This window comes from Neophocaena asiaeorientalis, unplaced genomic scaffold (assembly GCF_003031525.2).
Source record: "Neophocaena asiaeorientalis asiaeorientalis breed wild unplaced genomic scaffold, Neophocaena_asiaeorientalis_V1.1 scaffold1769, whole genome shotgun sequence".
In the NCBI taxonomy this organism is placed as follows: domain Eukaryota; kingdom Metazoa; phylum Chordata; class Mammalia; order Artiodactyla; family Phocoenidae; genus Neophocaena; species Neophocaena asiaeorientalis.
Window position 1 is genome coordinate 31,430 of NW_020172874.1, and position 27,408 is coordinate 58,837.

Consider the following 27,408-nt stretch of genomic DNA (forward strand, 5'->3'; position numbering starts at 1 on the left):
AGGGTGTAGTCCCACAAATATACTGCTGGTCCCTCTGACAGTGGGTTTTGCATTAACTTGGGTGGGTGCAATGAATTAAATAAAAAGTGAAAACGTACACTCATGGTAAATTCCTCAGCTCCTATAAATAATCATGAATAGTGCTGGTCACAGACGAAAATGTTCCTCTAAATACCCAGCCTTTTCCAAAAGATTGTGCCAAGTGTGTTCATCAAGATAGGAGAATGAGGAAAACATAATCTCTTTTTTTTTGCTGAGCTCAAGCCTTCTGAATTTTATCTTTAAACTAATGAAAATCATCATTACTCATTACTTGGCCTAATTTTAACTGTCACAGATTTGCTATTTAACCACAAGCTAGTTGCATTTTTCTATCTCTATATGTGAACACAGGCATTTTACATATATTTTGAATTTTCTTTGAGCCATTTAGATATAATGTCATTGATCCATTAGGGAAGTGCTTTGCATCACACAGGCCTCTACTGGGCTGGGATCCAGCACTGCACTTAGCACAAAAGCTGCTGACCCAGCAGCCCAGGCACCTGCTACTCCACTGCCTGGGTGGGTGGTCCCTCAGCGGGCCTCGATTCTTCTATCTACTACTATTATTGTGACTCTGTCCCAAGGCGTGACATAGGTGATAAGATTGATGAAGGCATTCTTTAGCGCCACTAGTCTCTTTCTTTCCCACTGAAACAAATGCTTTTAAATCTTGATTTTTGACAAAGCAATCTTTCTTAGGGCACATTATTACAGAATAAAACATGCCACATCTGTCTCTTCAGAGAAGCTTAAATCACTCTGTATGGTAGAGAACGTTGTCTCCAAAGCCCTAAAGTTATTCAAATAGAACCAATCTGATTAAGTTAGAGATAAATTGGATTGAGAGTCAGTATTATTATAAGAAAAAAATGGTCATAAGAAACAGAGTAAAGAGTGTAAATGTAAGTAGAGAGTACTACCTCAGGACAGAGAAAAACAGAGTACAAATGCACTGAGGTCAGGAAATAAGCCAAAAAGGAAAGATAGAAAATAGCATTAGAAAAGTATAAACAGCTAGGGAAATGTAAGATACTATAATATGCAAAATTTATATTCCCTGCAGTTCAAAGTTCATGGAAGGCATGCAAAAAGTATTAAATACAAAAAAAGGCAGCACTGGATACAAACAGCCATGAAAGGAAAAGATCATAGTATAAAAGCAACTGAGTTGCCCTGGGTGGGAGGCGATTCACTTGTTATCCTAAATATGGGCCAGATACTACTGGGTGCCAGCTCTGTGAGACCCACCGTCCTTGGAGGAGTTAAGAGATTTTAAGGCAATGTTTCAACATGACTAAAGTATTAAAAATGGAAGTAATACCTTCCAATTAGGAGACTCTGAAACACCTTTTGATTGATGATCTCCAGAGCACACTGTGGTGGGGGCCATTCCTTCATCTTCTCTAGATCAAGAGTGAGGAAACCTGTGGATTCTCTACTTTCTGGAGGTGACAGAGGAAGCCAAGCCAACGGGAAAAGCCTGAAACAATAATAGTATATTTATAGTGAGATATTATAATTTAGGCACAGCTTTAATGTATTTGGTTGACTGGTATAGTAACACGAAAGTATTTCAGTATAGCAGGAAGTAAAAGATTTCTGGGTCACTAGGGGGATTATTCTGGAGACAAATATGCTTCTGCTCATTAATCCAGTAACAATGCTGGCACCGTTCCTGTCATCTTGGCTCTGTCAAATGTATTTAACATTAACATGTGCATGTTCCATTTGTGTATTGCTATCTTCCCAACTGCTATCAGTTCTGGAAGGTCAACAATTTAGGAATTAAATTGACACTATAAGAATACAAAGATGACTTATAATTTCTAAGCTTGACTGAAATTTGGAAATTCTCAATCCTCTTTCATATAGTTTCCCCACCCATCCTTCCTGGCTGGCTGACAAGTCAAAAGAAACTCCTGCTGTTCCCACCAGCACCGGGAAGACGGAGTTCAGTGAGCTGTGCATTTAGAGGCCACAAAGGCAAATACAAGGCCTACATACAGAGAACCAACACACACAACCACATACCATTCCTCCGCTGGCAGAGGACAGAGACTACGTCATTATGCATCTCCTGCTGGCAGTCAAGAACCGGAAGATCTGTACAAGCTGGGAGGCAATGGCACACAATAAGGGGTCACGGTCACTGTTCTTTTGTATGTCTTCTCATCAGGGTCAGGCAAACTTTTACTTACAAGTTTTGCTCCTTGTGCTGGCAATAGAAGCATCGTCTCTCTGCTCCAGAGCCACTTTTCTCAACTTGACCTTTGGAGACTGCCTGACAGCTGATGCTAAGAAGCAGAGTGAAGGGTTTTAACATACACACACACCATGCACACACGCATACCCCCCCCACACACATACAGGTACACTCAGAGACACACACAGGGACATCAGATACACTTAAACTGTCACTCAATAAATAATAAGAGAAAAAAAAGCAGGACAACTTTTTTTTTAACTTAGAATTTTAATTATGTACATAAATAGCAACATGAGAACGAGGAGTTCTAAGGCTTATACATTATCTCTAGGTGAAAGAATTTCAGATTAGTCTACTTGGAGTATGGCATCACCCAAGATAACAAAGAGGCCTAGTATAGTTTTTCCTGAAGAAGAATGCCAACTTACTACATTCAGTACTGACTTCTCTGCCATTTTTCTGTAGAAATACTGGTTTATCATATGGAGTTTCCAATGTTTACCTATAACTAAAAGAAAAAGAAAACCATAAATAAACAGTTTCCCCCAAAATAAAAACAGCTCTAAGATTTTGCAGTTTGAAAATTCTTTAGGTTTAAGTGATCACATCAAATACTTATAATACCATTATATGACCATGAGGATGACAATGAGCCAGAGAAATCTGTAATTATTCCCATTTTATAAATGGGTACACTAAAAACCAGAAAGGTTTTGTGTTACATCAATACTACATGCAGATTCTCAGCTAGCTGGGTATGTGAGATAAACAGATGGATGGGTGAATAAATTAAAAATAAACGCTTAAATGGCACAGGACACACTACATCGCTCCCCTTCTGAAAACCAAACAACTACATTTCCATCCATCTGCTGGAGGAGAGCATGATTACATCATTGCTAGTCTGACGCATACCTTTCCTCACATCACCCCATCATTCTTTTCTGGAATGAAACACACATCAAATCCAAAGACACCAAAGACAAACCAACTCTTCTCCAGATTGCCTTTTTCCTAATACATAATGAACCTACTTAGCAATTAGAGGTTTATAAATATTTTAGTTTTAATATAAAACTAAAAATTCTTAAACATCTAAACCACTAACTTACCTTTTCTATCTCTGTTTATTAATCTGTTTTGAACTTCTCTAAGAATTCAATAGATTTACTGCATTGTTAAAAAAAAACTACAAACTGCCAGTAATCTATATTAATAAAGATTCAATAGATCATGGTAGTCCCTACTAGGAAATTATGAAGCAGCTAAAGGAGGAATGAGATAGATCTATAAGTACCAACAGGGTAAGATGTACACAACATATTAAGTGAAAAAAAAAGCAAGTTCGTTCAACATAACTAAACATAACACTGCCTACAAAGTATTCTTACCAAAAAATTGAACCTAAATCTGATTTAGCCTTCAGATCCAACTATCAGTTTATGGGAAATGCAGAGAGGAGAGGAACCAAGAGATAAACAGAATGACACTAAATGGATGCACTCAGCCACAGCCAGAGCATGGGAAATTTAGAGGACAAATAAGCCCAGTTTTTCAACAAATAAATGATAAGAGAAAAATGAGGGAGAAGGAACTATTACAGTTTAAAAGGGACTTAAAACAGCTGAAAATAAAGACAGTTTATATCTTTGTAAAAAAATTAAAAAACAAAAAAATAAAAGGGACTTAAGAGACTCATCAGTCAAATGCAGTGGCAGATCTTGTTTGGATCCTGACTCAAACAAAGTAACTGTAAAAAGTTATTAATGAGACAATCAGGGAAACCTGCAAACTACCTGAATATTAGATGATATTACGGAATTAGTGTTAATTTCTTTAGGTGTGATAATAAAACCGCACTATGTGCCTGCATGGAGCTTTCAGTATACTTGCAAAACAGTACAAGGAATATGATCTCATTCTATCAAAAACCCAAAAGCATGTATGGATGCGTGTGCATGTGCATGTGCGTGTGTGTGTGTGTGTGTGTGTGTATGTTACACATAAAGAAAAAAGTCTGGAATGATGTACCAAACTATCAACAGAAATTACCTCTGGGAAAGGAATGGAGGACAAGACAAGCTTTAAAAATATTTATCTAAAAAAACTCTTTACAACAAATATGCATCACTTTTATAATTAAAAATTACGTCTCCAATAAAGAGCTAACAAAAATTAAAAATGAAATCAAGGCTGTGTATATAGTAAGCTGAACTCTGGCCCAGAATATTTTTGAAAGAATGAAGTGGATATGTACATGGTTTTCCTTTATTCTGTGGCTCGTTGCCCCTGTAAAGAAATATAACCATATTCAGTGTAAAGTCTCTGAAGGACATGTGTGACTTCCTGGCTGGTCGCCTTTCTAACAGCATATCTGATGCACATCGGGCTCCACTTTCCAGAGATGCCAGTTCTGCGGTGGGGTCTACGCCTCTGCTTTTTAACAAGCTTCCCAGGTAATTTGTATAACAAAATTTGAGAAATGCTGATTTGGGGTTACTATATGAAAGGCTGTGATGTGAAAGAGGATCTAGATTTATCTTCTGTGACTGCTAAGGCAAGATCAGACCATTGTGTAGGAGTTACAAGGAGACGTATTTTTGCTTAGTATAAGAAACAGCTCCCTAAAAATTAGGACTGCCCAAAGATGGCTGTCCTGTGGGGTGCTTTTCCTATCAGTGGAGGTGAAAAGTGGGAACACACAGGGCTACAGAGAATTTACACTTGAGGCTGGGGGTTGGGCCAGATGATCCTTTTCAAATTCTAAGATTATATGACTCTCTAGGTCTCTGAAAACACAGAGACAACTTGAGAAAGAAAACCTCAAACCCAGAGCTTTCATGAGTTTTAAATAGTAGCCATGCCTTATGATAAATGTGACACTGATTTTTTTAAACAAATTTCTATTATAAAGAAAATGCATATTCATTGCAAAAAATTTAAAAATACATAAAGTTATATAGAAGAAAAAATATAAAAATCATCCATAATCCTACTATCTGAAGATACACACTTAAATTTTTGTTGTATTTCCTGGTCATTATCCTCTCTAAAAATGTATCACACTAGCCTTTTTCTTTTTTTAATTTAATAATTGTGCATATGTTCCCATGCAATTAAATATTATTGAAACATAATAACATTCCTCTTTATGGACATACCATAATTAAACCATTTTCCTGTAGCTGAATATTTAGATTGTTTCCAAATTCAATATAATCTAATTACCATGAAATCATAAGTGCTATTATATAATTTTTAATATATACACAAAATAATATTAACATAACTAGTGTTTTCTACTTAGCAAGTGCTCAATGGGTAAATATTGAACATATGAATGAAAACAAATGGTGAATTGAGTAAACGACCAGAAGAAATCACACTGATTGACTTTATCAGATACTATCCTAAATTTCTCTAGATTCAAGTTACTCAAATCCACAAAGAAAGACAACGACACCTATGAATTCCCTATGTCACTTACTCTATATAATTTTGAGCTTCTCTACAATAGTCATGCATTCATCAAATGTTTATTGAATGACTATTAGATGCACACAACTGTGCTTACTATAGTGAAATGCTGTCTGAAAAAAAAATAAGCCTAGGAAATAATTGTTTGAAATAGGTTTATAGACAAATCCCAAATGTCGACTTCTAGCTTGTATAAAAAACCCAGGTACTTCTCAGGAACAAACACAATTAAAAAGTCACAGCACTTAAGCCCAGAAATTAAAGATGGAATGAAATATCATCCTGACCCTTATGTGTCCACATGAAGTTGAAATGGCTATAATTAATCAAATCAAATTAATTAAAGACAAGTCATTTCAATTGCTGCTAATAATGCTAAAAATAACCACAGAGTTTTCTTGTTCTTTACCTGATTAAAATGGGCAGAGCATGGAGTATTCTACTTATTTCCGGGTGAATTCTTCACATTTTCCGACTTGTAAAACAGAAAGTAAGAATATTAATGCAGTTTGAAAAGAAATAGTAAAACTTCTAAAGAAATAGTAGACTGTTTCAAAGTGCACATCTTCACCATGTGACTGAATATTATCTGATGCAAAGTGACCCATGTCTCGGTAAACTGAAGGAATTACTAGGGCTCCCTGAGGGCCCTGCTGTAGAAAGTGACTCAGGCACAGAGGAGAGCAGGAAATAAAGCTCCATTAATCCTCACTACACAGATTCGGCCAACAGCTGATTTGATAAAAAATCCAATCAATAGTGAAAAGATTTCTTTACTACTTCATGCCACTGTAAGTATTAAAGAAGGTTACTGAATCACTTTGCTGTACACCTGAAACTAACACAACACTGTATACTCCAATAAAAAAAAAAAAGAATAGTCATTATGATCTGAAACTAAAAAAACAAGGTTTCACACCTATGGGACGGTTTTCTGTGGGTACTCCACTCCGTATATCATCCACCATAGGGGCTAAATCACAAAACATGTTTACTCTGGAAGAGGTTATAACCAGACGGCACCCATTCCGCCTGGCCACCATCTGGGAACATATAATTAGGTCACGTCATCAATGAAAAGTAAGGTAGGAAAGGTTCTCGTGGGAAAAGTTCACGTCCTAAATGTTTAAGGCCTTACTTGCTTTCCCAGATGTTTTTAAGACTTTAATTCTGAAAACACATTAATAAGACCTGATGTACGTCGAGGATCTGAGCTCTCATGAGATGGCAATCTGAAAAACACTAGGCTGTAGTTGGGTGGGCAATAGGGCTGTGATTCTGTGGTTTAGACTTGGTGCAGGTTCTGCCGGTGGCCTTCTCTCAGAGTTATCCATGGGTGAAGGAGGGGGGGAATGTGAGAAAGCAGGAACACACGCCTAACCCTGTAATTTCAGAGCATGGCTCCTAGGCAACTTCAGGCTTACTGAAGTGGTTGAGAACCTGTCTCTAAGCATAGTGATCATACATCTTGGCTTGCCCAAGTTATACATACTGGTTTATACTTATTGTCCCAGCATAATTAATAGTGCCCCGTTTCACTCTCAAGAGTATCCTGGTTTGGATGATAAATTGGATGGTCACCCTATCTACAGACCACATTCACTTGATGATGGAGTTCTGGGGAAACAGGCCATACGTATTGCTTGGTGGATCATCACACAATATCCAGGTCTACTTGTTGCTCTGAACAGAGCTCTACAGGACTCAGCGCCTATGCCTTACGCTATTCCTTGAGAGCCACTTTCACACACACACACACACACACACACACACACACACACCAGAGGCATTCTTGCTGTTGCTCTTCCAACTTGCCAAGCTCTTTCCTGGGATAGGACCTTTGCAAAATAAATCCCTTGACCTAGACTGGTCAATCCCAATTTTGGTCTGGCTAAATGCTATTCATCCTTTAGATCAAGGCTTTCCCCTGTCCTCTGCCCTTCGATTCAGATAAGAACCTTTTATTCACATTGATAGCATCCATGCACTTCCTGATTTGTGTAATTCTTTCATTCATGTTTGAATCCTTCACAAATATATATAAGTTTCATGAGGGCACAATACTCCTAGGACCTCCTAGCACACAGTATTCAAACATTTGTTGAATAAACAAATGAAATGAGGTAGAACCTAGAGACCTGATGAGTGTTTAAAAAAAAGTTTGGGTATGTAATTAATGAAGAAGAGATAAAAAGAGGCTTATGAAGGCAAGTGAGATAACTATGTCCAACAATTGGGTCTGTCATAAAAACCATGTGGTTCCCTACTTAGTTAATCAAAAATATAAGATAAGATATATTATCTTAGAATAAGATAAGAATATAAGATGCTAAATTCATAAACTTTTTTTATCCTTTGGACATTAAGAAAATGAGTACATAAAGACATTCTTCTGGTTGAAGAAAACAACTGTTGCTAGGAAATTTTTCTTGTTTGATTACATATCACTTATAGTAAAACAAAACATGACAGCCAAATATCTCACTAATGAAGTATTGAACCCATCCACCCTATTACAAATCAGATCTCTCTTGGCAGAAACCATCATCATCTCAGCAAAAACAACATTCTGACTTCAAAAGACAGTTTGTGACTTAGCACAAGCCAGAAATCAATTTTTTTTGCATTTTCGGACAGTTTTACTTAAAACATTTTACAATGCAACCATTCTCCTTATATCTAATTTCAATACATATTGGGTTTCATTGTTTTTTTAAAGTGATTGATACATTTTATTTAACCCAACACATCTAAAATACTATTATTTCAACATGTAATCAAGATAACATCAATCAACATTAAAATTATGAGATAGTTTACAATCTTTTTATTTGTACCATGTCTTCTAAATTTGGTGTGAATTTGCGCTTACAGCATACCTCAGTTCAGATTAGCTACACTTCATGTAGTCAACATCTGGTGCCTGCCATATTGGATTGCAAAGGGCTAGAGGAATAAGCTAAACAGCACTGCACTGTGCTGGTTAATTTTATGTGTCAACTTGGCTAAGCTACAGTAGAAATTTTATTTTCTTACCATGTCCATGAACATGAATAATAACTTCTATTAGCAAAATTGAAACATTTGTTTTAATAAAAATATTTATTTCTAATTAGTATGCACTGCCATATGAAGGGGGATTTCTAGCCAAACCTCTGAGGTACAGCAATCCACTTGAAATGTCTGATCCCCTCACCAGTTGAATTATTTTGATCAATTACTTAACTGCTCCAAAATGCAGTTTCCTTGTTTATAACATGGAGATAATAATAGAACCTGCCTCACAGACTCTTCCTGAGCATACAGTTAGCACACAGGGCCAAGCTCACAGCAAGTGCTCAATAAAAATGACCTATCCCAAAAGAAACGAAACTGAGTTATCTGTAGTGATGTGGATGGACCTAGAGATGGTCATACAGAGTGAAGTAAGTCAGAAGGAGAAAAACAAATACCGTACGCTAACACATATATATGGAATCTAAAAAAAAAAAGGTTCTGATGAACCTAGGGGCAGGACAGGAATAAAGACACAGACGTACAGAATGGACTTGAGGACACGGGGAGGGGGACGGGTAAGCTGGGGCGAAGTGAGAGAGTGGCATGAACATATATACACTACCAAACGTAAAACAGATAGCTAGTGGGAAGCAGCCGCATAGCACAGGGAGATCAGCTTGGTGCTTGGTGACCACCTAGAGGGGTGGGATAGGGAGGGTGGGAGGGAGACGCAAGAGGGAGGAGATATGGGGATATCTGTATATGTATGGCTGAGTCACTTTGTTATAAAGCAGAAACGAACACACCATTGTAAAGCAATTATACTCCAATAAAGATGTTAAAAAAAAAAACTACCTATCCTATGTGGTAGGTCACTTAACTTTTTTGATGAGGAAATAAAAGGTAAACATAAATGACCTGTTACAGACCCCAGTGAAATTCCAGTTCACTGGATGTGGTAGGCAGAATAACGGCCCCCTCAAAGATGTTTGCACCCTAATCCTGGAACCTGTGACTGTGCTACCCTACATGGCAAAGGAGAATCACAGTGGCACTGGAGTTAAGGCTGCTAACCAGCTGACCTTACAATAGGGAGATTATCTTGGATTATCTGGGTGGGCCCAATCGAATCACATGGGTTCCCATAGTCTAAGAGGATGGAAGACAGGGTCAAAGAAATGGGACATGAAAAAGACGCATTTGCAGCAGCTGGCTCTGAAGACGAAGGAAGAGGGCTGGGAGTCAAGGAATGCTGCAGCCTCTAGAAGCTGGGAACTACCCTCAGCTGACAGCTAGCAAAGCAGACCTTGGTCCTATAACTGCCAAGAAACTAAATTCTGTCAACAACCTCAAGGAGCAGGAAGCGGATTCTCCCCTGGAACCTCCAGAAAGGAATGCAGCCCTGCTGACACCTTGATTTACCACCTTGACCTACAGAGTCTAAGATAATAAATTTGTATTACTTTCAGCCAGTAAATTTGTGGTCATTTGTTATGGCTGCAATAGGAAACTAAAACAGATAGGAGGACTTTCGACTAAGGAGTATAATAAGCCCTAGGGCTCCATTTTCCATCAGGAAATGTTACCTTCTCCTAAGCAGATGTCACATGACATCTATCATGGTTACCATTTCTAAAGTCTGTCCATTTTCTCAGCTTCTCACATGGATAAACTCAATCCTTGAAACAGCCCCATGAGGTACTACCCCCATTTCCCAAGAGCACCAGAGCAATTTCCCAAGGTTTCAAGGCTTGTAAGAGGTGGGGGTGGGGTGGGAGTGGGGGAAGAGCCCGGTGTACCCACTCTGGAGTTCACTCTCTTGGCCACCAGGCCCAGCTGCATCCTGCCTTGTCTACCTTTCCTCATACCAAAAGTGTATGCCTTTCGAAAAAGGAGACTTTTTTTTTTCAGGATTTCTTACTTTTTATTTTGTTAAGTAATGATGTTTAAAAAAAAAGAAAGGGACTTCCCTGATGGCACAGTGGTTAGGAATCTGCCTGCCAACGCAGGAGACACAGGCTCAATCCCTGGTCCGGGAAGATCTCACATGCCGCGGAGCAACTAAGCCCGTGCGTCACAACTACTGAGCCTGCGCTCCAGAGCCCACGAGCCACAAATACTGAGCCTGTGTGCCACAACTACTGAAGCCTGTGCGCCTAGAGCCTGTGCTCTGCAACAAGAGAAGACACCGCAATGAGAAGCCCACGCACCGCGACGAAGAGTAGCCCCTGCTCCCCACAACTAGAGAAAGCCCGCGCACAGCAATGAAGACCCAACGCAGCCAAGAAAAAAGAAAAGAAAAATCATTGCCTAGTACCTTTATTTCTTAGAATTTTAAACAGCAAAAACTAGAAAGGGCACAATTTCAGAACAAATTTAGCTTTATGGAAAACCCACCACATTGTCCTTATTTTTATTTTATTGTGGTAAGAACGCTTAATATGAGATCTGCCCTCCTGACAAATTTTTAAGTGTACAATACAGTAATGTTAACTATAGGCACTATATTGTACAGCAGGTCTCTAGAATGTATTCATCTTGCATAACTGAAACTTTATACCCATTGATTAGCAACTCCCCATTTTCCACTCCCCCAAGCCCCTGGCAACCACCACTCTACTCTCTTCTTCTATAAATTTGACTATTTTAGATACTTCATTTAAGTGGAATCATACAGTATTTCTCCTTCTATGACTGCCTTATTTCAAAGATGATCACTTTAAAATCACATAACTTACAGCAAAACTTGAGTGTGTTTAGAAAGCTAAGGAATTTCGAATGGAGAAAAAGAAAGAAGGACACATTTACTCAGATTGATGGCTGCTGCTTCCCTTTCAATTTCCTGCTGAGCCAGCAAAGGCTTGAATACAACTATAAAAAGCGCAGCTTTAGAAGTTCTGCTCAGTTTTCATGTTAGTAACAGGTTTACATTTCTTTTATATTTTCCTTACCTTCAAAGAATTATTAAGATTTTTCTTTTTAGTTATTGTTGGTCTTTAACAGTCATTCTACAATTCTTTGATAGTAACTTGTCACATTTTTTAAAAATCTAGTGAAAATTAAACATGACTTTTAATGAAACACACTGCTGTGTTTGGCTAATGTAGAAGACAACTCCAAAAGAGCTATCTGTGACCCTGGGGCCTGACACCCACAAATAGCCTCCATCTCTGAAACTCAGGCTTTGAGCTGGGACTATTCTGAAAGGGTTTCAGATTAGCAATGGACAATCAATAGTTTCATGCTTTTATTAAACATCTAGAGTCAAAGAGTGAAAACCGTAATGGAAAAGATCTATGAATCAACTACATTAAGTACTTCTGATCATCAAAAGGCACCAAAACTGAAGAAACAAGCCTCAAACTGGGAGAACACATCTGCAAACGTGTGACCAAAAATATTAGTATCTAGGAAAAAATAAAGAACTCTTATAAATCATTAAGAAAGGAACTAATGACCCACATGAAAAATGGCCAAAAAGGGCTTCCCTGGTGGCGCAGTGGTTGAGAGTCTGCCTGCCGATGCAGGGGACACGGGTTCGTGCACCGGTCCGGGAAGATTCCACATGCCGCGGAGCGGCTGGGCCCGTGAGCCATGGCTGCTGAGTCTGCACGTCCGGAGCCTGTGCTCCGCAACGGGAGAGACCACAACAGTGAAAGGCCCGCGCACCGGGAAAAAAAAAAAAAAGGCCAAAAGACATGAACAGGCATTTCAAGAAGAAACCAATAAACATGTGAAAAGATGCTCAACCTCATTAGTAATCAAAGGAACATACATTAAAACAACAATGAGAGATTCTGAGACCATTTTGACATGCCAGACAGGGAGGAAACTATTGCAGAGTCCTTGTGTCATGTCAAAAGGACGCAGAGCCAACTTCTACTGGTCAAAATGGAACAATCTGAACTCCAACAAGGATAAGAAATACAAAGTATTCAAACCCAAATATATTTAAATCTACAAATTCAAAATGATTCTAAAAAAAAACCCCACTAATTGGTGACCTTCTGAGGATGAGAGGGAACCAATTTATTATTTTGAAAACCAGATAAATAAGAGCAAAAATTGAGCATTTATCCTATCTTTCCTATAACTGTGTAACTAAATAGTATATGAGGGGAAGTAGTTCCTTATTAAAGTGTTCTAGCTATTATGTGAAAATGAAATGACAGAAATAGAATATCACCATTTTCCAACTCCCAGTGAGTCAGTAGGTCTAGGCATTGAGCCTCAATAGCCACTAACACCAAAATGCTAAAGTGAAGCAAAAACTTAGATGCCTACATAGACCTTGCCAATAGGATCAAACACGAACTTGATTAGGCAGCCTCTGGATCCAGTGGCCAATCTACAGGAAACGTAGAGGAGAAAGGAACACGTTCAACTGCACCGTAAGCGTGCAATCCGCAAAACCCAAACTGTTGGAAACTCTACAGGTCCGACACGCCAGGTTCCTCTAACAGATACAGTGTAAGGAAAATAAGAGGATGGAAGGGGAACCAGTAGATTAAGTGACTTAAAAGGGAAAAAAAAGACTTAAAAGGAATATCAAGTCAGAAATAATCATGGGCAAGACTAAAGTGACAGGGATAAAGACTTAGGTGATAAAGCCATTAAGAAAAACAGGGAAGTTACTTCCTACTATGGAAGTCAGGATAGTAGGTAGTTTTGGATGGAAAGAGAGGAATGTGATTGGGGTGAGCTACATGGAAGGGCTTCTGGGGAGGCTGGCAAAATTCTGGGTTTTTGTCCTAGATGATGGTTACAAGGGTGTGTGCCTTATAATAATTCACTCAGCTATAAAAAAATCAATTTAAAAATTGTTGAAGGAAAGCACATTATTGCGGCAACTGAGGAAATCTGACTATGGACTGTATATTAGATAATGATCATGTAAACAATGAAATGTCAACTTTCCTGAGCATGATAATGGTATTGTGATTATATCAGTAAATGACCATGTTCTTTAGAAATATATGCTGAATTAGATATGGGTAGAAAGCGCAGTATCTACAACTAACTCTCAAATGGTTCAGAAAAATAAAATACACATGTGTGTGAGCACCCAAGCATGTGTAAAAAGACAAAGCAAATGTAGCAAAACGTTAATTGGTGAATCTATGTGAAGGGTATATTCATTATACTATTCCTGCAACTCTTCTGTAGTTTTTTTTTTTTTTTTTTTGCGGTACGCGGGCCTCTCACTGTTGTGGCTTCTCCCGTTGCAGAGCACAGGCTCCGGATGCGCAGGCTCAGCGGCCATGGCTCACGGGCCCAGCCGCTCCGCGGCATGCGGGATCTTCCCGGCCCGGGGCACGAACCTGCGTCCCCTGCATCAGCAGGCGGACTCTCAACCACTGCGCCACCAGGGAAGCCCTCTTCTGTAGTTTTGAAGTATTTTTTCAAAATAAAAATTGGGGAACAAAGTAAAGACATACACACGCACACACACACACACACACACACACGCACACACACGCATGCACACACACACAAACACACCCCACAGTGAAAAACTATTTCAAAGGCACCAGACTGGCAAAAATGGAAAACTTGTCATCTAGTAAAATTGATGTGCAGACATTATGAACTAGGAATCCTGGCCTAGAAAAACTCTTTTTTTAATTTAATTTAATTTAATTTAATTTTTGGCTGCGTTGGGTCTTCGTTGCTGAGCGCGGGCACTCTCTAGTTATGGCAAGTGGGGGCTACTCTTTGTTGCGGTACGCGGGCTTCTCGTTGCAGTGGCTTCTCTTGTTGTGGAGCACGAGCTCTAGGCGCGCAGGCTCAAGTAGTTGCAGCATGTGGGCTCAGTAGTTGTGGTGCACAAGCTTAGTTGCTCTGCAGCGTGTGGGATCTTCCCGGACCAGGGATCGAACCTGTGTCCCCTGCATTGGCAGGCAGATTCTTAACCACTGTGCCACCAGGGAAGTCCCTGGCCTAAGAAACTCTTAATAAACCATGACACATGTACAGAAATATGCTCAAAGCTGTGTGTGCAACGACAATATACTGAAAGCCACCTAGTTAGCCATCAACATGGGTATCTTCCCACAAAGAAATATTCCATAGCAGTGTAAATTAATAAATTACGGGCATACACAACCCATTAACATAATGTTTAGGGAACAAAACAACTTGCAAAATAACACATATAGTAAGACTCCATCTAAACTATATATTTATTTATATGTATATTTGATAGTTATTTATATTATAAAGGCAAAAAACAGGCAAGCTCAACTACAGTGTTTTAAAATAAATACGTTATGTGGTTCAACTAAAAGAAAAAGTTTAAAGAAAAACAATGGAATGAAAAGCACAAAATTCTGGATAGTCGTTCTCTCTGGGGAGATGGAAGGGCCCAGGAAGAACTTGGAAGACATTGGTAATTTCCTATTTTTAAAGATGGATGGTTTGTTGGTATATGTATGGTCATTATATTGTTGGATTTTAAACTGTAAATATACATATATATGCAGTTATTTTATATTATATATGTTGTATTTTATGACATATTTTATATGTTTTTTTATCTCAAAAAAAGAAAAAAAAAACCTAGACCCATTATGATGACAGTATTTCTGGACACACCCATCTTTGCTTCACAGTTCAGACAAAGAATTCATTTTAGCTGAAGCAGATAAATTCCTCTTCACTGACCAATGACAGGACTGAAAGACCACCTCATCCAAACTTCGTTGATAGAAGACTCAGTGCAAACATTTAGAATTAATTCCTAAAAGGGAAAAGAGATGTGGCAGAGCAAAAAATGCCACAGACTGAAGGTTTCTGAGAGTAATACAGCTCCATGGGAAATAATATAATTGAGAACTGAACCATCATTCATACCACTTAAAATTTCAGGGCCCCATTATTTGATAGTGAAATGCCATTGTCTTTTATTGATTTCCCTGCCCCCCACTTGTTGGACTTTGTGGGTTTCAGTATTTTTTGTTTGTTTTTGCTTTATTAACCAGAGCAAAGACTTAAGCTACCCTGGAACAGGAATCTTTGGGGGCCCGGGAATTCTTTGAAGGGAACTGAAGAACACCTCATGGAGGAGATATTTGTTTGTTTCTTAGCATGTCTGGAAATTGGTTTTCAAGTTAGGCTTCAATTACCAGTCTCAATTAGGTGCAATCTGATTCATAATTGTTTGTACTATAATAATGTAACAGATGTACCTACTTTTGGTTGTAAGTAGTCAAAGAAATTTGTGGAATGTGGGGATCTAGTTCCCCTGCACTGGAAGTACAGAACCTTAACCACTGGACCACCAGGGAAGTCCCTCAGGGCCCCATTTTAAACACAATGTCCCCAAATTTCTTTGACTATTTACCACCAAAAGTATGTACATATCAAATAATTCCCCAAATCTAACTATATTGAATCTTGAATTAATAAGGCCTTCTGATATTTTTCATTTAAAACTTGTGCTAAATGTTTAAGTAGTCAACATCCATTTTATTATCTTCTATTCACAACAGATAGCTGTCAGGACAACTGTGCTTTGAGAGTAAGTGAATGGAAGAACACTAAGCTCTCAGTGACGCTCAAGAGGGCAAGAGCATAGAAGGAAGACCAGAGAAGACATGCAGACCAACCCCAGGCTAATTAGGCATCTTTACTATCTCGCTCCCCAAAGACTTGCATGTAAATATGAGTAGCTGTAATATCCAATGTCTTCAAATTACAATAAAATGCTGTTCTGCTTAGCTTGCATTCCAACCACAGTCCCATTGGTGTGCACGTGTCTGCCTGACACCACAGAGAGCGCTCAGAGGCTCCCAGGGGATCCCCCCCACCATAGCTTTCATGTGTATCGGTTCTGCACTGACACCACAGTGAGCACTCAGAACTGAGGAGGAGTTTCATTTTCTACATTTCTTTCTAAGGCTGTGTATAGTTTTCCTGACATTCTGTTTCCTTTCCCATATTAAACTCAGTGCGGACTTCAGGAATTTTTTAAACAGGAAAGAAAGCTTCCAAAGAAAATGTCAGAGAAATGAAAATAAAACTATGAGCATTTATTCTTTAAAAGGGATTGCCAAAGGGCACTTGATATTAATATAGAACTTCCTACTCAAGAGCTAGTTTAAACAGGCTCAACAGAGACTAATTCATTTACAAATCACCAGTACAATAATTAGTCTTAAGATTTCACTGGAAGATTATTTATGTAACTAATGAGGAGGGCTTATAATTTATTCTGTTAATGTTACTTCCAAATTCCAGTTTGAAATCCTGGGTTTTGAGATAGGTATGTATGTATTTATCTATTTATCTATCTATTTATTTATGGGCCATGCCGCATAGCATGCGAGATCTTAGTTCCCCGACCAGGGATCGAACCCATGCCCCCTGCAGTGGAAGCTCGGAGCCTAACCACTGGACCCCCAGGGAATTCCCTAGGTATTTATATTTTTTAAAAGGGTATTCTGATTTGAGATGACAGGAGTCAAAAGTATTCTATGATACAGAAGGTATGTTAATAATAAGAACCCTAATTCTTCCTTATCGAGCTGTGCCTCTGAGTGCTTGGAGGAGGCATGATGCCTTGTTCTATATTCTCTAATCCTTATCAGAGGAAAGAGAGAATGTCCCAGCAAACATGGGCAACATTTAATCAGCTAAGTGGCTGTGAGAAGAGACAAAAAAATGACCTGTCCTTATAATTCCACAACCTTTTCCCCTCTGCTGTTTGCCCACCAGTCAGCACAATGGCCTGTAACTGGTGGCTGGTCCCGTATATGCCCTTAACTGGGCCCATAGGCTAGGGGATGAACAGTTACAGTACTGATAAAGCGAAGAACAAAGCCTAGGGTGAATGAAATATCAAGAGGAGTCTCGGTTATTTGTCTTTTGCTGGGAGCACAGCATGTTCCCTTTGAATCTAGTTTTGATAAAACTTTCAGATAATATGCAACACTTGGAGCAAACTGTAAATACAATACAGTGGAAATTATGGTCTAAGACTGGGGTGGAATGTATTTTATGGCCCCCACTTATTCAGCCCTGCTGAAAATAATCAAATGCACAGAGGTTCTATTGCTCCTCCAATAAAGGCCACCAGAGAATCTGAGCTAGAAGCATGAGGAAATACAAACAGAAAAAGCAAGAGCAAGCAACAGGGCATCAAGAATTTTATAAAACCCGAGAGAAACCACATATTTAAACCAAAAGGAAGATAATGAAAAAGATCTTTCTCACCTTTTGAATGTTCTCCTTCCACAAATCTTCTACAACTATGTATCCACGTAAACCCCAGTCATATAATTTCTCCCCACTGACCTTGAAACAAAATATAAAAGATCCATTGCTATTCCATACATGAAGTAGTAAGGAAGAGAATTTTGTTTTCTTTTGCCCTGTTTCCAAAAGAACTGTATTTAAGCATACGACAAACACAGGAATCTTGGAACATACACATTAAAACTGTGCAATGTAAGCAAATAAAAGATAGTAAGAATGATAGCATAAAAAGGAAAAATAGCTTCCCAGTGTATAGTTACTGTTTACAATAATTTGCCATAAATTATAGGTGTATATTCCAAACTTTCACAATTTCAAGGAAAAAAAATGTAGATCATTGCTGATATGGGAAATGCCTGAAGATCAGACAAGAAGGAAGGCTTCTACCTATCACATCTAGCACGTAACAGCCAAACAAGTCTGAAAATCAAGCTTAAAATCAATCATTCATTTTTGGGGCTAGGTAAAAAAAATAGGTGAGCCCAGTAAAGATACTCTCAGTCTTCCCAGATCCCTCAAAACATAAAGTCTTTGAGTTTCTACAGCAATTTTGCCTCCTGTTTTAAAATCCTTTCTACAACATCCTGAGAAGTAGGCCCCAGGGTCAGAGAATATTTTGGGGTCAGTGAGCTCACTACCTTAAAATGCACTTGTCCAACTTTGGCCTGTTGGCTTTAATTGTTGGAAACTTTTTTTTTAAGTATTGAGCTTTCTTAAAAAAAAAATGCTTCCAATAATCTGCATTTGTTCGTCCTACTTATGACCATATTGATTATTCTTCTAAATGACAGTACTTCAATTTTCTGAAAGCAGTTATTATTCTCTTCCTAATTTTTATAATAATTTGTCTGTGTATAGCATTTTACTTTACAAAGCACATTCACATGATTTATCTCTATTCTATATAACAACCCTATGTGGTAAGTAGGCAAAGACTGTAAGGAAATATTCAGAGGCCGAGTGACTCGTCCAAGATCACAGTGCTAGTAAATCCAGGGGTTGCTGCAACATGCTGGTTTCTTAGAAGTTATATTCTTCCAGTTGCTCCAACTGTTCTTAGGATATGATATGATTCTCACACCCACTGGTAGACATATCAAGCATTTATCATGAGTATGGCACTGTTTTCAGTGCTTTAAATTTGAGAGAAAAATAATATTTGCCATCACTTTAAGGGTTTTCTTACAGTACTTTTCTCCAAACACTACTGAACAGAAAACAGAATATACGTGATTAAGTGGCTTGTCCAAGGTCATGGCATTCATTAAAAAAAAAAAAAAGAAAAAAAAAGAAGAGGAAGTAGAAAAGAAACTGTGAAATAGGAACTAAATGACGCTAAAACGGTATCAGAAATTCTCTTTCAGTCACTGATGTTTTGTTTTATTGTGGCAAATACACATAATATAACATTTACCATTTTAACCACTTTTAGGTGTACAATTCAGTGGCATTAACTACATTCACAATGCTATGCAGCCATCACCACCATCCATTTTCAAAACGTTTTCATCATCCCAAACAGATCACTAATGTTTTATATCTAGTGAAACTAGTTAATTGCTTTGCTCTGGCTTACCCTAGGTACAAAATAAAAGACAAAACTCCTTCCCACTGACTTCAAAAATAAATTAGAATACAACTCAGATTTGCATGCTACTATCTTGGTTTTGAATATAAAAAATCTTTTGCAACATATGCTGTGGCATATAAGATAAAAAAAGGCCTCTACTCAGAGGGCAGCCACAGATGCTTCTCAACCAGCAGCCAATTTACTATTTAAACCGTAACAGACTGAGATGATGTTTGACTATTTTTATGATCTAGGGCAGGCAGACACGATTCACTGTTCCAGAGCTGGGGCTGAAGCAGGCAGAGGATCAGTAACTGTCTGCCTCCAGGACTGCTGTAAGCAATGACAAGGCCATGCTATGAAGATCTGAATGGTATTTGCCACCAAAGGCAACAATTTCCCGCAGCTGGAGCCACTGGGCTCCCACCTGCAACTGCAGCACCGTCTAGGAATGTAGACTCGATACTGTCACAAGGACTGCAGGGGGCACAGTTTCAGGTCTTTTTGGCTCAGAGCCCTCAGGGCTGAAATCTGGTGATGGCACTGCTATTCCTCCTAGGACCAAGTGTCAGTGTGAGATGGCAATTCTGGCAAATGAGTCCTTGTCTCCGTAAGTTGTCTAGGACCTCAAAACTTCGAGTCTGCCTTGCTCTTGCCAGTTTTCCAAGGGACTCTACATGTAGAGTCGCACTAAGTCCACACACCACTGCCCTGAGAGAGTCTAGTCTTTATCAGTGGTTCTCAAATATTATGGGCTTGCTAAAAATCCCCCGGAGGGCTTGCTAAACCACATATTGCTGGCCCTAACCCTCAAGAGTGTCTGAGTCAGTAGGTCTGGGTTGGGGCCTGAAAATTTGCATTTCTAACAAGTTCCCAGGTGATCCTGATGCTGCTGGTCCAGGGACTACACTCTGAGAACTGCTGAATTGTATCCCCCAAAATTCATATACTGAAGCCCTAACCCACAGTGTTAATACAGTAGACTGTATTTGGAGATAGGGCCTTTAGAGAGGTAATTAAGGTCAAGTTCATCATAAGGGTAGAGCTCTAATCTAACTAGTGTCATTATAAGACAAGGATGATACACCAGGGGAGTGCACGCACAATGACAAGGCCATGTGAGGACACAGGGAGAAGGTGGCCATCTGCAAGTCACGGAGAGGCCTCAGGAGAAACCAACCTTGCTGATACCTTGATCTTGGACTTCCAGCCTCCAGAACTGTGAGAAAATAAATTTCTGTTATTTAAGCCTCACAGTCTGTGGTATTTTGTTACGACACCTCAAGCTGACTAAGGCATCAGCTTCACCCGTGTTCTTGCCACTGTGTTCTACTTGCCAGGATGCCATCAAACTGAGGCCTGAAGGGTAGGAAAGGAGCAGCCAACTGACAGCCCTGAGAAAGGCGTTCCCAGCAGAAGGGACTGCACTCCCTGTAGTCCCCAGCAAGGAAAGCGAGGCTAGCACCATGATGAGGGAGAAGGCACAGAGGGCCAGAGCACAGGCCCGTGCCTGCAACTCCAAGGAGGGCAGGTTGTGACCAGATAAGTCCAAACTGAGAATGACCTGTAACTAGCAGCTTTGGAATTTGAGTCTCTAGATTTCCATGTAATTATGAAAAAAAAAAAAGGCATAGCAAATTTTCTTTGATTAATATTCAAATTAGCATGCATTCTCTGAATACTGACATTGGAAGGAGGGCCAGAACTGAGGTACATAGTGCAGAAAAACATTTAAATTTGTTGTAGTTCATTTATATGTGCAAACAAATTTTAGTCTGGTGTTAGAAAGGCTGCAAAATAAAATTAAATTAAGCAGTAAACCCATACATACATAAGCAATAACAAAGGACATGCAAGCTTACTGAATCTAACTTACCTGGACAAATACAATGGCTTGTTGTGGATAATAAAGAGAGGCAGCTAATCCCATGAAAACAGGTGGATACACCAGCTTCTTTATTTTTGAACCTATTAAAAAAAAAGGTTATGGACACCATCAGAGTATTCATTATCTTTACCATTACAGTTTGTGTCATATATCTAACACTGAGTAAGACTTCTTTGGTCTTAGACTGACAGAGAATGTGCCTAATACATGAACCAAAAAGGACCACCACATTTTCATAGCTTTAGGAAGATAGAATTCGCACAACTCACCCACTTAAATTGTACCATTCAATGGCTTTTAGTGTATTCACAGAAGTACAAGGCCATCACCACAATCAATTTTAGAAGTCATCGCCCAAAAAGAATCCCCACATCCGTGAGTAGTCACTCACCAATTCCTCCATGACCTCCAGCCCTAGGAAACCATTAATCTACTTTCTAGCTCTATGGATTTGCCTACTCTGGACATTTCGTATAAATGGAATTACATAATACATAGTCTTTTGCACCTGGCTTTTTTCATCAATACAATGTTTTCAAGAGAACCACCATTTCTAAGGAAACAGAAAAAAAGATTGTTTTAAAAAGAAAACCACACGTTATTTTGGTTTCTAAGGTTTACATTCTTTCATAGTAAACTGGCTTCCTATTTAAATACTGAACGCAAGCATTCCTCTCCTCTCCTTTCCAATACCCCATAAAAATAACAGTCAAAGAATAAAACACAGATAATAAACCCACAACGAAGAGAAAATGTATGGAGGGGCTATTGGCTATTAAGAAGGGTCAACCAAGGTTCAGAAAACGGAGAGTGGATGGGAGCAAAAGGACAGACAGCCTTTAAATCCTGAGGAGGGGCCACAGCAGAGGAGGGAGCAGAATGTCCCTGGCAGCCCAGAGATGTCAGGTACCATGCAGGCTGGAGAGGGCAAACAGGGATCAAAATAGGGGGAGAAATACAAGTCCTGTGCGTGGACCAGGTGAGCCTCTCCTTCCTCCATGCCATGCCTGTGCAAAACTGCCTGTGGCCATGCCATCTCGCCAGACAAAATCTTAAAAGGGGGCAGGGTATCGCTAAAGAAATGCCATGGATTTGCTGCTGAGAACCGAGACAGCTGGTGTGAGTGCATGTGCGTGTTAGTGCTGTAGAGTCCAGCCTTCCTCAGGTGGGCACTGTCACCCCCCCACCTAAGGGCAGTCCCCTTTTGGCTCACCCTGAGGGAGAACCTGCTTGCCAGCAAGCCCCATCTACACGCAAAATGTTCTTATTAGAGTTTCAATTGCCTTGTTCTTTCTTGTTTTGTTTTTTGCCTTGCTCTTAAACATGACTGTACAACTGAGGAAAGCTGAGGAAAGCCTGCAACATACAAGAGAAGATCAAGACAAGCAAGAAGGAAAAATGACCCTAAAGGAAAGAGAAGAACTTAAAAACAAAACTAAACCTGTTATTAAGTATCATCAATAAATTCAAGAAGCTACTGCATTAAAAGAAAAATGAGTTCTGTGAAAAGAGAGCAGAAAAGAGCTCTTGGAAATGACCAAAGTAAACTAATGCAAAAAGAATAAAATAGTCAAGAAAATACAAGAGACACATGGGGTCAGTTTAAATAGCTCAATCACAAATGAATTTGAGTTCAGGAAAGAAAAAGAATGAGAGGAAATTTTCAAATAAATACAAGATATATATTTGCCTACAGCTGAGGGCTGCAAGCCACCAAAATGCCCAACCAAAGAATGAAAACATCTATATGTAGTCACAGCACCATGCAAGTTTAGAACATTGAAGACTAAGAGAAGATCCTCAAAGCTTCCAGGAAAAAAAGAAAAAAATGAATCACTTCATAAGGAACAATCACGCAGACTGGTTGCTGACTCTCACACCTGCAACGCTGGGTGCTAGAAGATGCAGCCAGAAAAGTTTTGATGGAGAACAAATTCTACAACCAACAAAATGATCACTAGGTATGAGTCCTTTCAGACTTGCAAAAACTTGGAAAGTTTACCTCCAACATAGGCTTTTTTGAAAGTGACTTAAGCATGTAGTTCAACAACATGGCAGCAAATCTAGGAGAAGACAACACGGACCCCAGGCAAAGGGGGTCAAACCCAAGAGAGCGTGGAGCCATGGCCCAAGATAACAGCTGTGTTGACTGAGTCTCATTCTAGACTGTGAGAATACGTAGAGCCCTGGGAAAGGGGAAATGAACAGACAGAAGGATGGAGAGCTGGGAGAAATGAGAATGAGATTAAGAAAACTGGTAGAGGGTAAAACTGGAGAATACACTAGAAATGGACTTGACACAAAAAACAGTCTCCACTCAGAGGCACGGGGTTTTTGAGATGGGACGCATATAGATGCTAGTGCAATGTATGTTACTCACATTTACAAAGAAGAATGTAAGTGCTGTTTATCGGTCTTAAACTTTAAACAGACAAATCCCCAAAATGGAACTGGGGTTACAGAAGAGAATACAAATACTATCAATCTAGACTCTTAATATTATGTTTCTCTCCCTGTCCTATTGCCTTGACTGAAAGGCTATAATTACTCCAGAAGAGAAAAGCCTTTTACACCCCTGGAAGCCCACCTGTACACTTGAAGCTTTAAGCACCTGGGCAGCTCATGAAGGTGAGGACCAGGTGGAGGACAGCAAACCCTCCAACCAGCCATTTTTCACTCCTCTAGGGAAAGCTGATAGGCAGCAGCTCTTGAGCTTCTAGCTCCTAGTGGTTCACACAATGAGCTGGGGGCCCCAGAACTTCTGGAAGAAAGTGCAATCCCCTGTCTCCCTGCCTATCTCCACACCCACACCTCCCAAGAAGCCAGTGGTCTAAACTGTAACTGTCAGCATTGCCAGAGGGGAACCACTGGCTGCCAGTGCTGCAGGGAGCCACCAGCAGGCAAAATGATGGGCAATGACCACCTGCCACCCTTGGGTGTCCTGGTTGGGCCCACCTCCTCTGAATGATCATCCACTCATCTCTCTTCCAGAGAAGTACCTCTTGTCCTCACCACAGTCCTGGCCACCCTCACCACCATTATCTGCTGAATGCTCAAGAAACCTATCCATATGATCCAGCAATCCCTCTTCTGGGTACATACCCAAAGGAAATGAAATCAGTATCTTGAAGTATCCCATGTTCATTGCAGCATTATTCACAATAGCCAAGACATGAAACCAAACTAAGTGTCTTTCAATGGAAGAATGGATAAAGAAATTGTGGTATATATTTACCATGGAATATTATCCAGCCTTTAAAAGGAAGGACATTGTACCATGTGCAAAAATATGGATGAACCTGGAGGACATTATGCTAAGTGAAATAAGCCAGACAGAGAAAGAAAAAACAGTGCAAGATCTCACTGATATGTAGAATCTAAAAAAGTCAAATACATAGAAGCAGAGAGTAGAAGGGTGGTTATCAGGAGTGGGGAGGTGGGAGAAATGGGGAGGTGCTGGTCAAAGGGTACAAAGGTGCAGCTATGTAGGATGAATAAGCCTAGAGATCGAATGTACGGCATGATGACTACAGTTAGTAATACTGAACCCTGGACATTTACTAAGAGAGGAGATTTCAAGTGCTCTCATCACAAAAAAGGTAACTATATGAGAAGATATATTAATTAGCTCGACTCTAGTAATAATTTCACTATGTATACGTGTATCAAAACATCATGTTGTACACCTTAAATACATATAATTTTTATTAAAAAATAAAATTAAAATAAATAAAATGTTAGACAAAAAAAAGAAGAAAAGAAACTCCACCAGGAGGGACCTTCTGAGCCCATCGTACTGCTGCCAGCATAGGGGACCAGGAGGGGCCTGAAAATCATTCTGACCGCCCATGAACATACCTACCCTCCCACTCCCCACTCATCTTGCTTAGGGACCCCCCACCCCAATGTTGTTTACCTCAAGTCCTTGTACCCCAGCACCCACGGGAAAAGATCTGTTGTTTGGTACGTGTGCATGAGTATGTGTGCATGTGTACTTTTCTGAAAAAGAATTAAGGTTTTAAATTATTTTAATACAACCGAGCCCTCTCAGGAAAAGGAAGAAGAGAGAGGAACAAGCAAGAAAACAAAAGCAAAGGCAAAGGACCCGCAGTAGTGGTGTCCTTCTGCTGCTGTTCTCCCCAGGAGAGCATAGTCCCCAGTCGTCCGCGGGACAGTTACCACAGTGGATGTGCAGAAGATAAACACAGTTTAAAGAGCACACATGGCACAGGGAGCTCTCTTTAGGGCTGTAAAACTGCTCCACGTGCTCTACCCATGGAGAGGGAAGGAGGAAGCTAATCTCACTTGATTCCACGTTCCTGGCTCCCTAACACCCAGTCAAATTCCAACACCCTGGCCTTGGGATCTTCATAAATTCTAAACACTATCTAAATAACATAGGAATGCTTTCCTAGACAGCTTTACAGAAGGAAGGGAAAGAAGTTTGGGACAAAAAGCTGGTTCAACTATTGCCCAAGCTGATTAGTAACAACAAACTGCATTTAATTCTTATATATTCTGCACAAGACGGGAGGACACAAAAACTACAACAGGAATTCATTCCACACACTGGGGGAGTGGCACCAGGGCAGCATTCTTCCAGATTCTAAAAGTGCGGTTAAGGCATGTATAGGAAGGGTTTTTTTGTTTGTTTGTTTTTGTTTGTTTGTTCTTTTGTGGTACGCGGGCCTCTCACTGCTGTGGCCTCTCCCGTTGCGGAGCACAGGCTCCGGATGCGCAGGCCCAGCGGCCATGGCTCACGGGCCCAGCCGCTCCACGGCACGCGGGATCTTCCCGGACCGGGACACAAACCTGCGTCCCCTGCATCGGCAGGCGGACTCTCAACCACTGCGCCACCAGGGAAGCCCCGGCATGTATAGGAAGGTTTTTAATATTGAGAAATGGTTATCAAACTAGTCTCTATAGTTATCTTTTATGGGGACCGATTACAGGGTTCATAATCTTTATAATTTAGGAATTTTTGTGAAGTCTGAATTTTACAATCAATGAAACTTCAAGTAGCTCATAAATTCATCTCATTATAATGAAGTATTTTATCATCCTGCATTTCCTATAAATGTTTTGTAATCCAGCAGTAAGCTGTAGTAATATCTTTAAGTTGATATTTGTTAGCTTTTAATTCTAAGTATATATATATATTTTTTGCGGTACGCAGGCCTCTCACTGTTGTGGCCTCTCCCGCTGCGGAGCACAGGCTCCGGACACGCAGGCTCAGCAGCCATGGTTCACGGGCCCAGCCGCTCCACGGCATGTGGGATCCTCCCGGACCAGGGCACGAACCCATGTCCCCTGCATCGGCAGGCGGACTCTCAACCACTGCACCACCAGGGAAGCCCCTAATTTTAAGTATATTTAAAAAAAAATATTTATTTATTTCACTGCATTAGGTCTTAGTTGCGGCACGCGGAATCCTTGTGGCATGCAGGCTCTTCGTTGCAGCGCATGGGCTTCTCTCTAGTTATGGCGCATGGGCTCTAGAGCACAGGGGCTCAGTAGTTGTGATGCACAGGCTCTCTAGTCGTGGTGCAAAGGCTCCAGAGTGTGCGGGCTCAGTAGTTGCGGCACGCAGGCTTAGTTGCCCTGTGGCATGTGGGATCCTAGTTACCTGACCACGAATGGAACCTGTGTCCTCTGCACTGGAAGGTGGATTCTTAACCACTGGACCCCAGGGAAGTCCCTAATTTTAAGTATTTTTACAAGTTTTTATCATCACTGACTGAAGGTACAAGACATCAAGAAATTAATAAACTCTCCATTAAATCGCTGTTACTAGGAATAATAACCTGATCTTTTATTTTAATATAAATTTATTTTATTTATTTTTGGCTGCATTGGGTCTTCATTGTTGTGCATGGGCTTTCTCTAGTTGCAGAGAGTGGGGCTACTATTCGTTGTGGTGCGTGGACTTCTCATTGAGGTGGCTTCTCTTATTGTGGAGCATGGGCTCTA

General features: G+C 39.9%; 1 protein-coding gene across 1 annotated transcript in view; it reads right to left on the reverse strand.

Moving 5' to 3' along the window:
* Window positions 1-2,501: 2,501 nt before the first annotated feature.
* APOO (apolipoprotein O) overlaps window positions 2,502-27,408 on the reverse strand; it is a 51,993-nt gene continuing 27,086 nt past the window's right edge. Inside the window, exons 7-10 of the mRNA XM_024742006.1 lie at window positions 21,427-21,518; window positions 17,939-18,019; window positions 6,138-6,203; window positions 2,502-2,759 (exon numbers count right to left, since the gene is read on the reverse strand). Of these exons, the coding sequence (XP_024597774.1) occupies window positions 6,168-6,203; window positions 17,939-18,019; window positions 21,427-21,518 (209 nt within the window). The 3' untranslated portion in view covers window positions 2,502-2,759; window positions 6,138-6,167. The remainder of the gene's footprint in view (window positions 2,760-6,137; window positions 6,204-17,938; window positions 18,020-21,426; window positions 21,519-27,408) is intronic.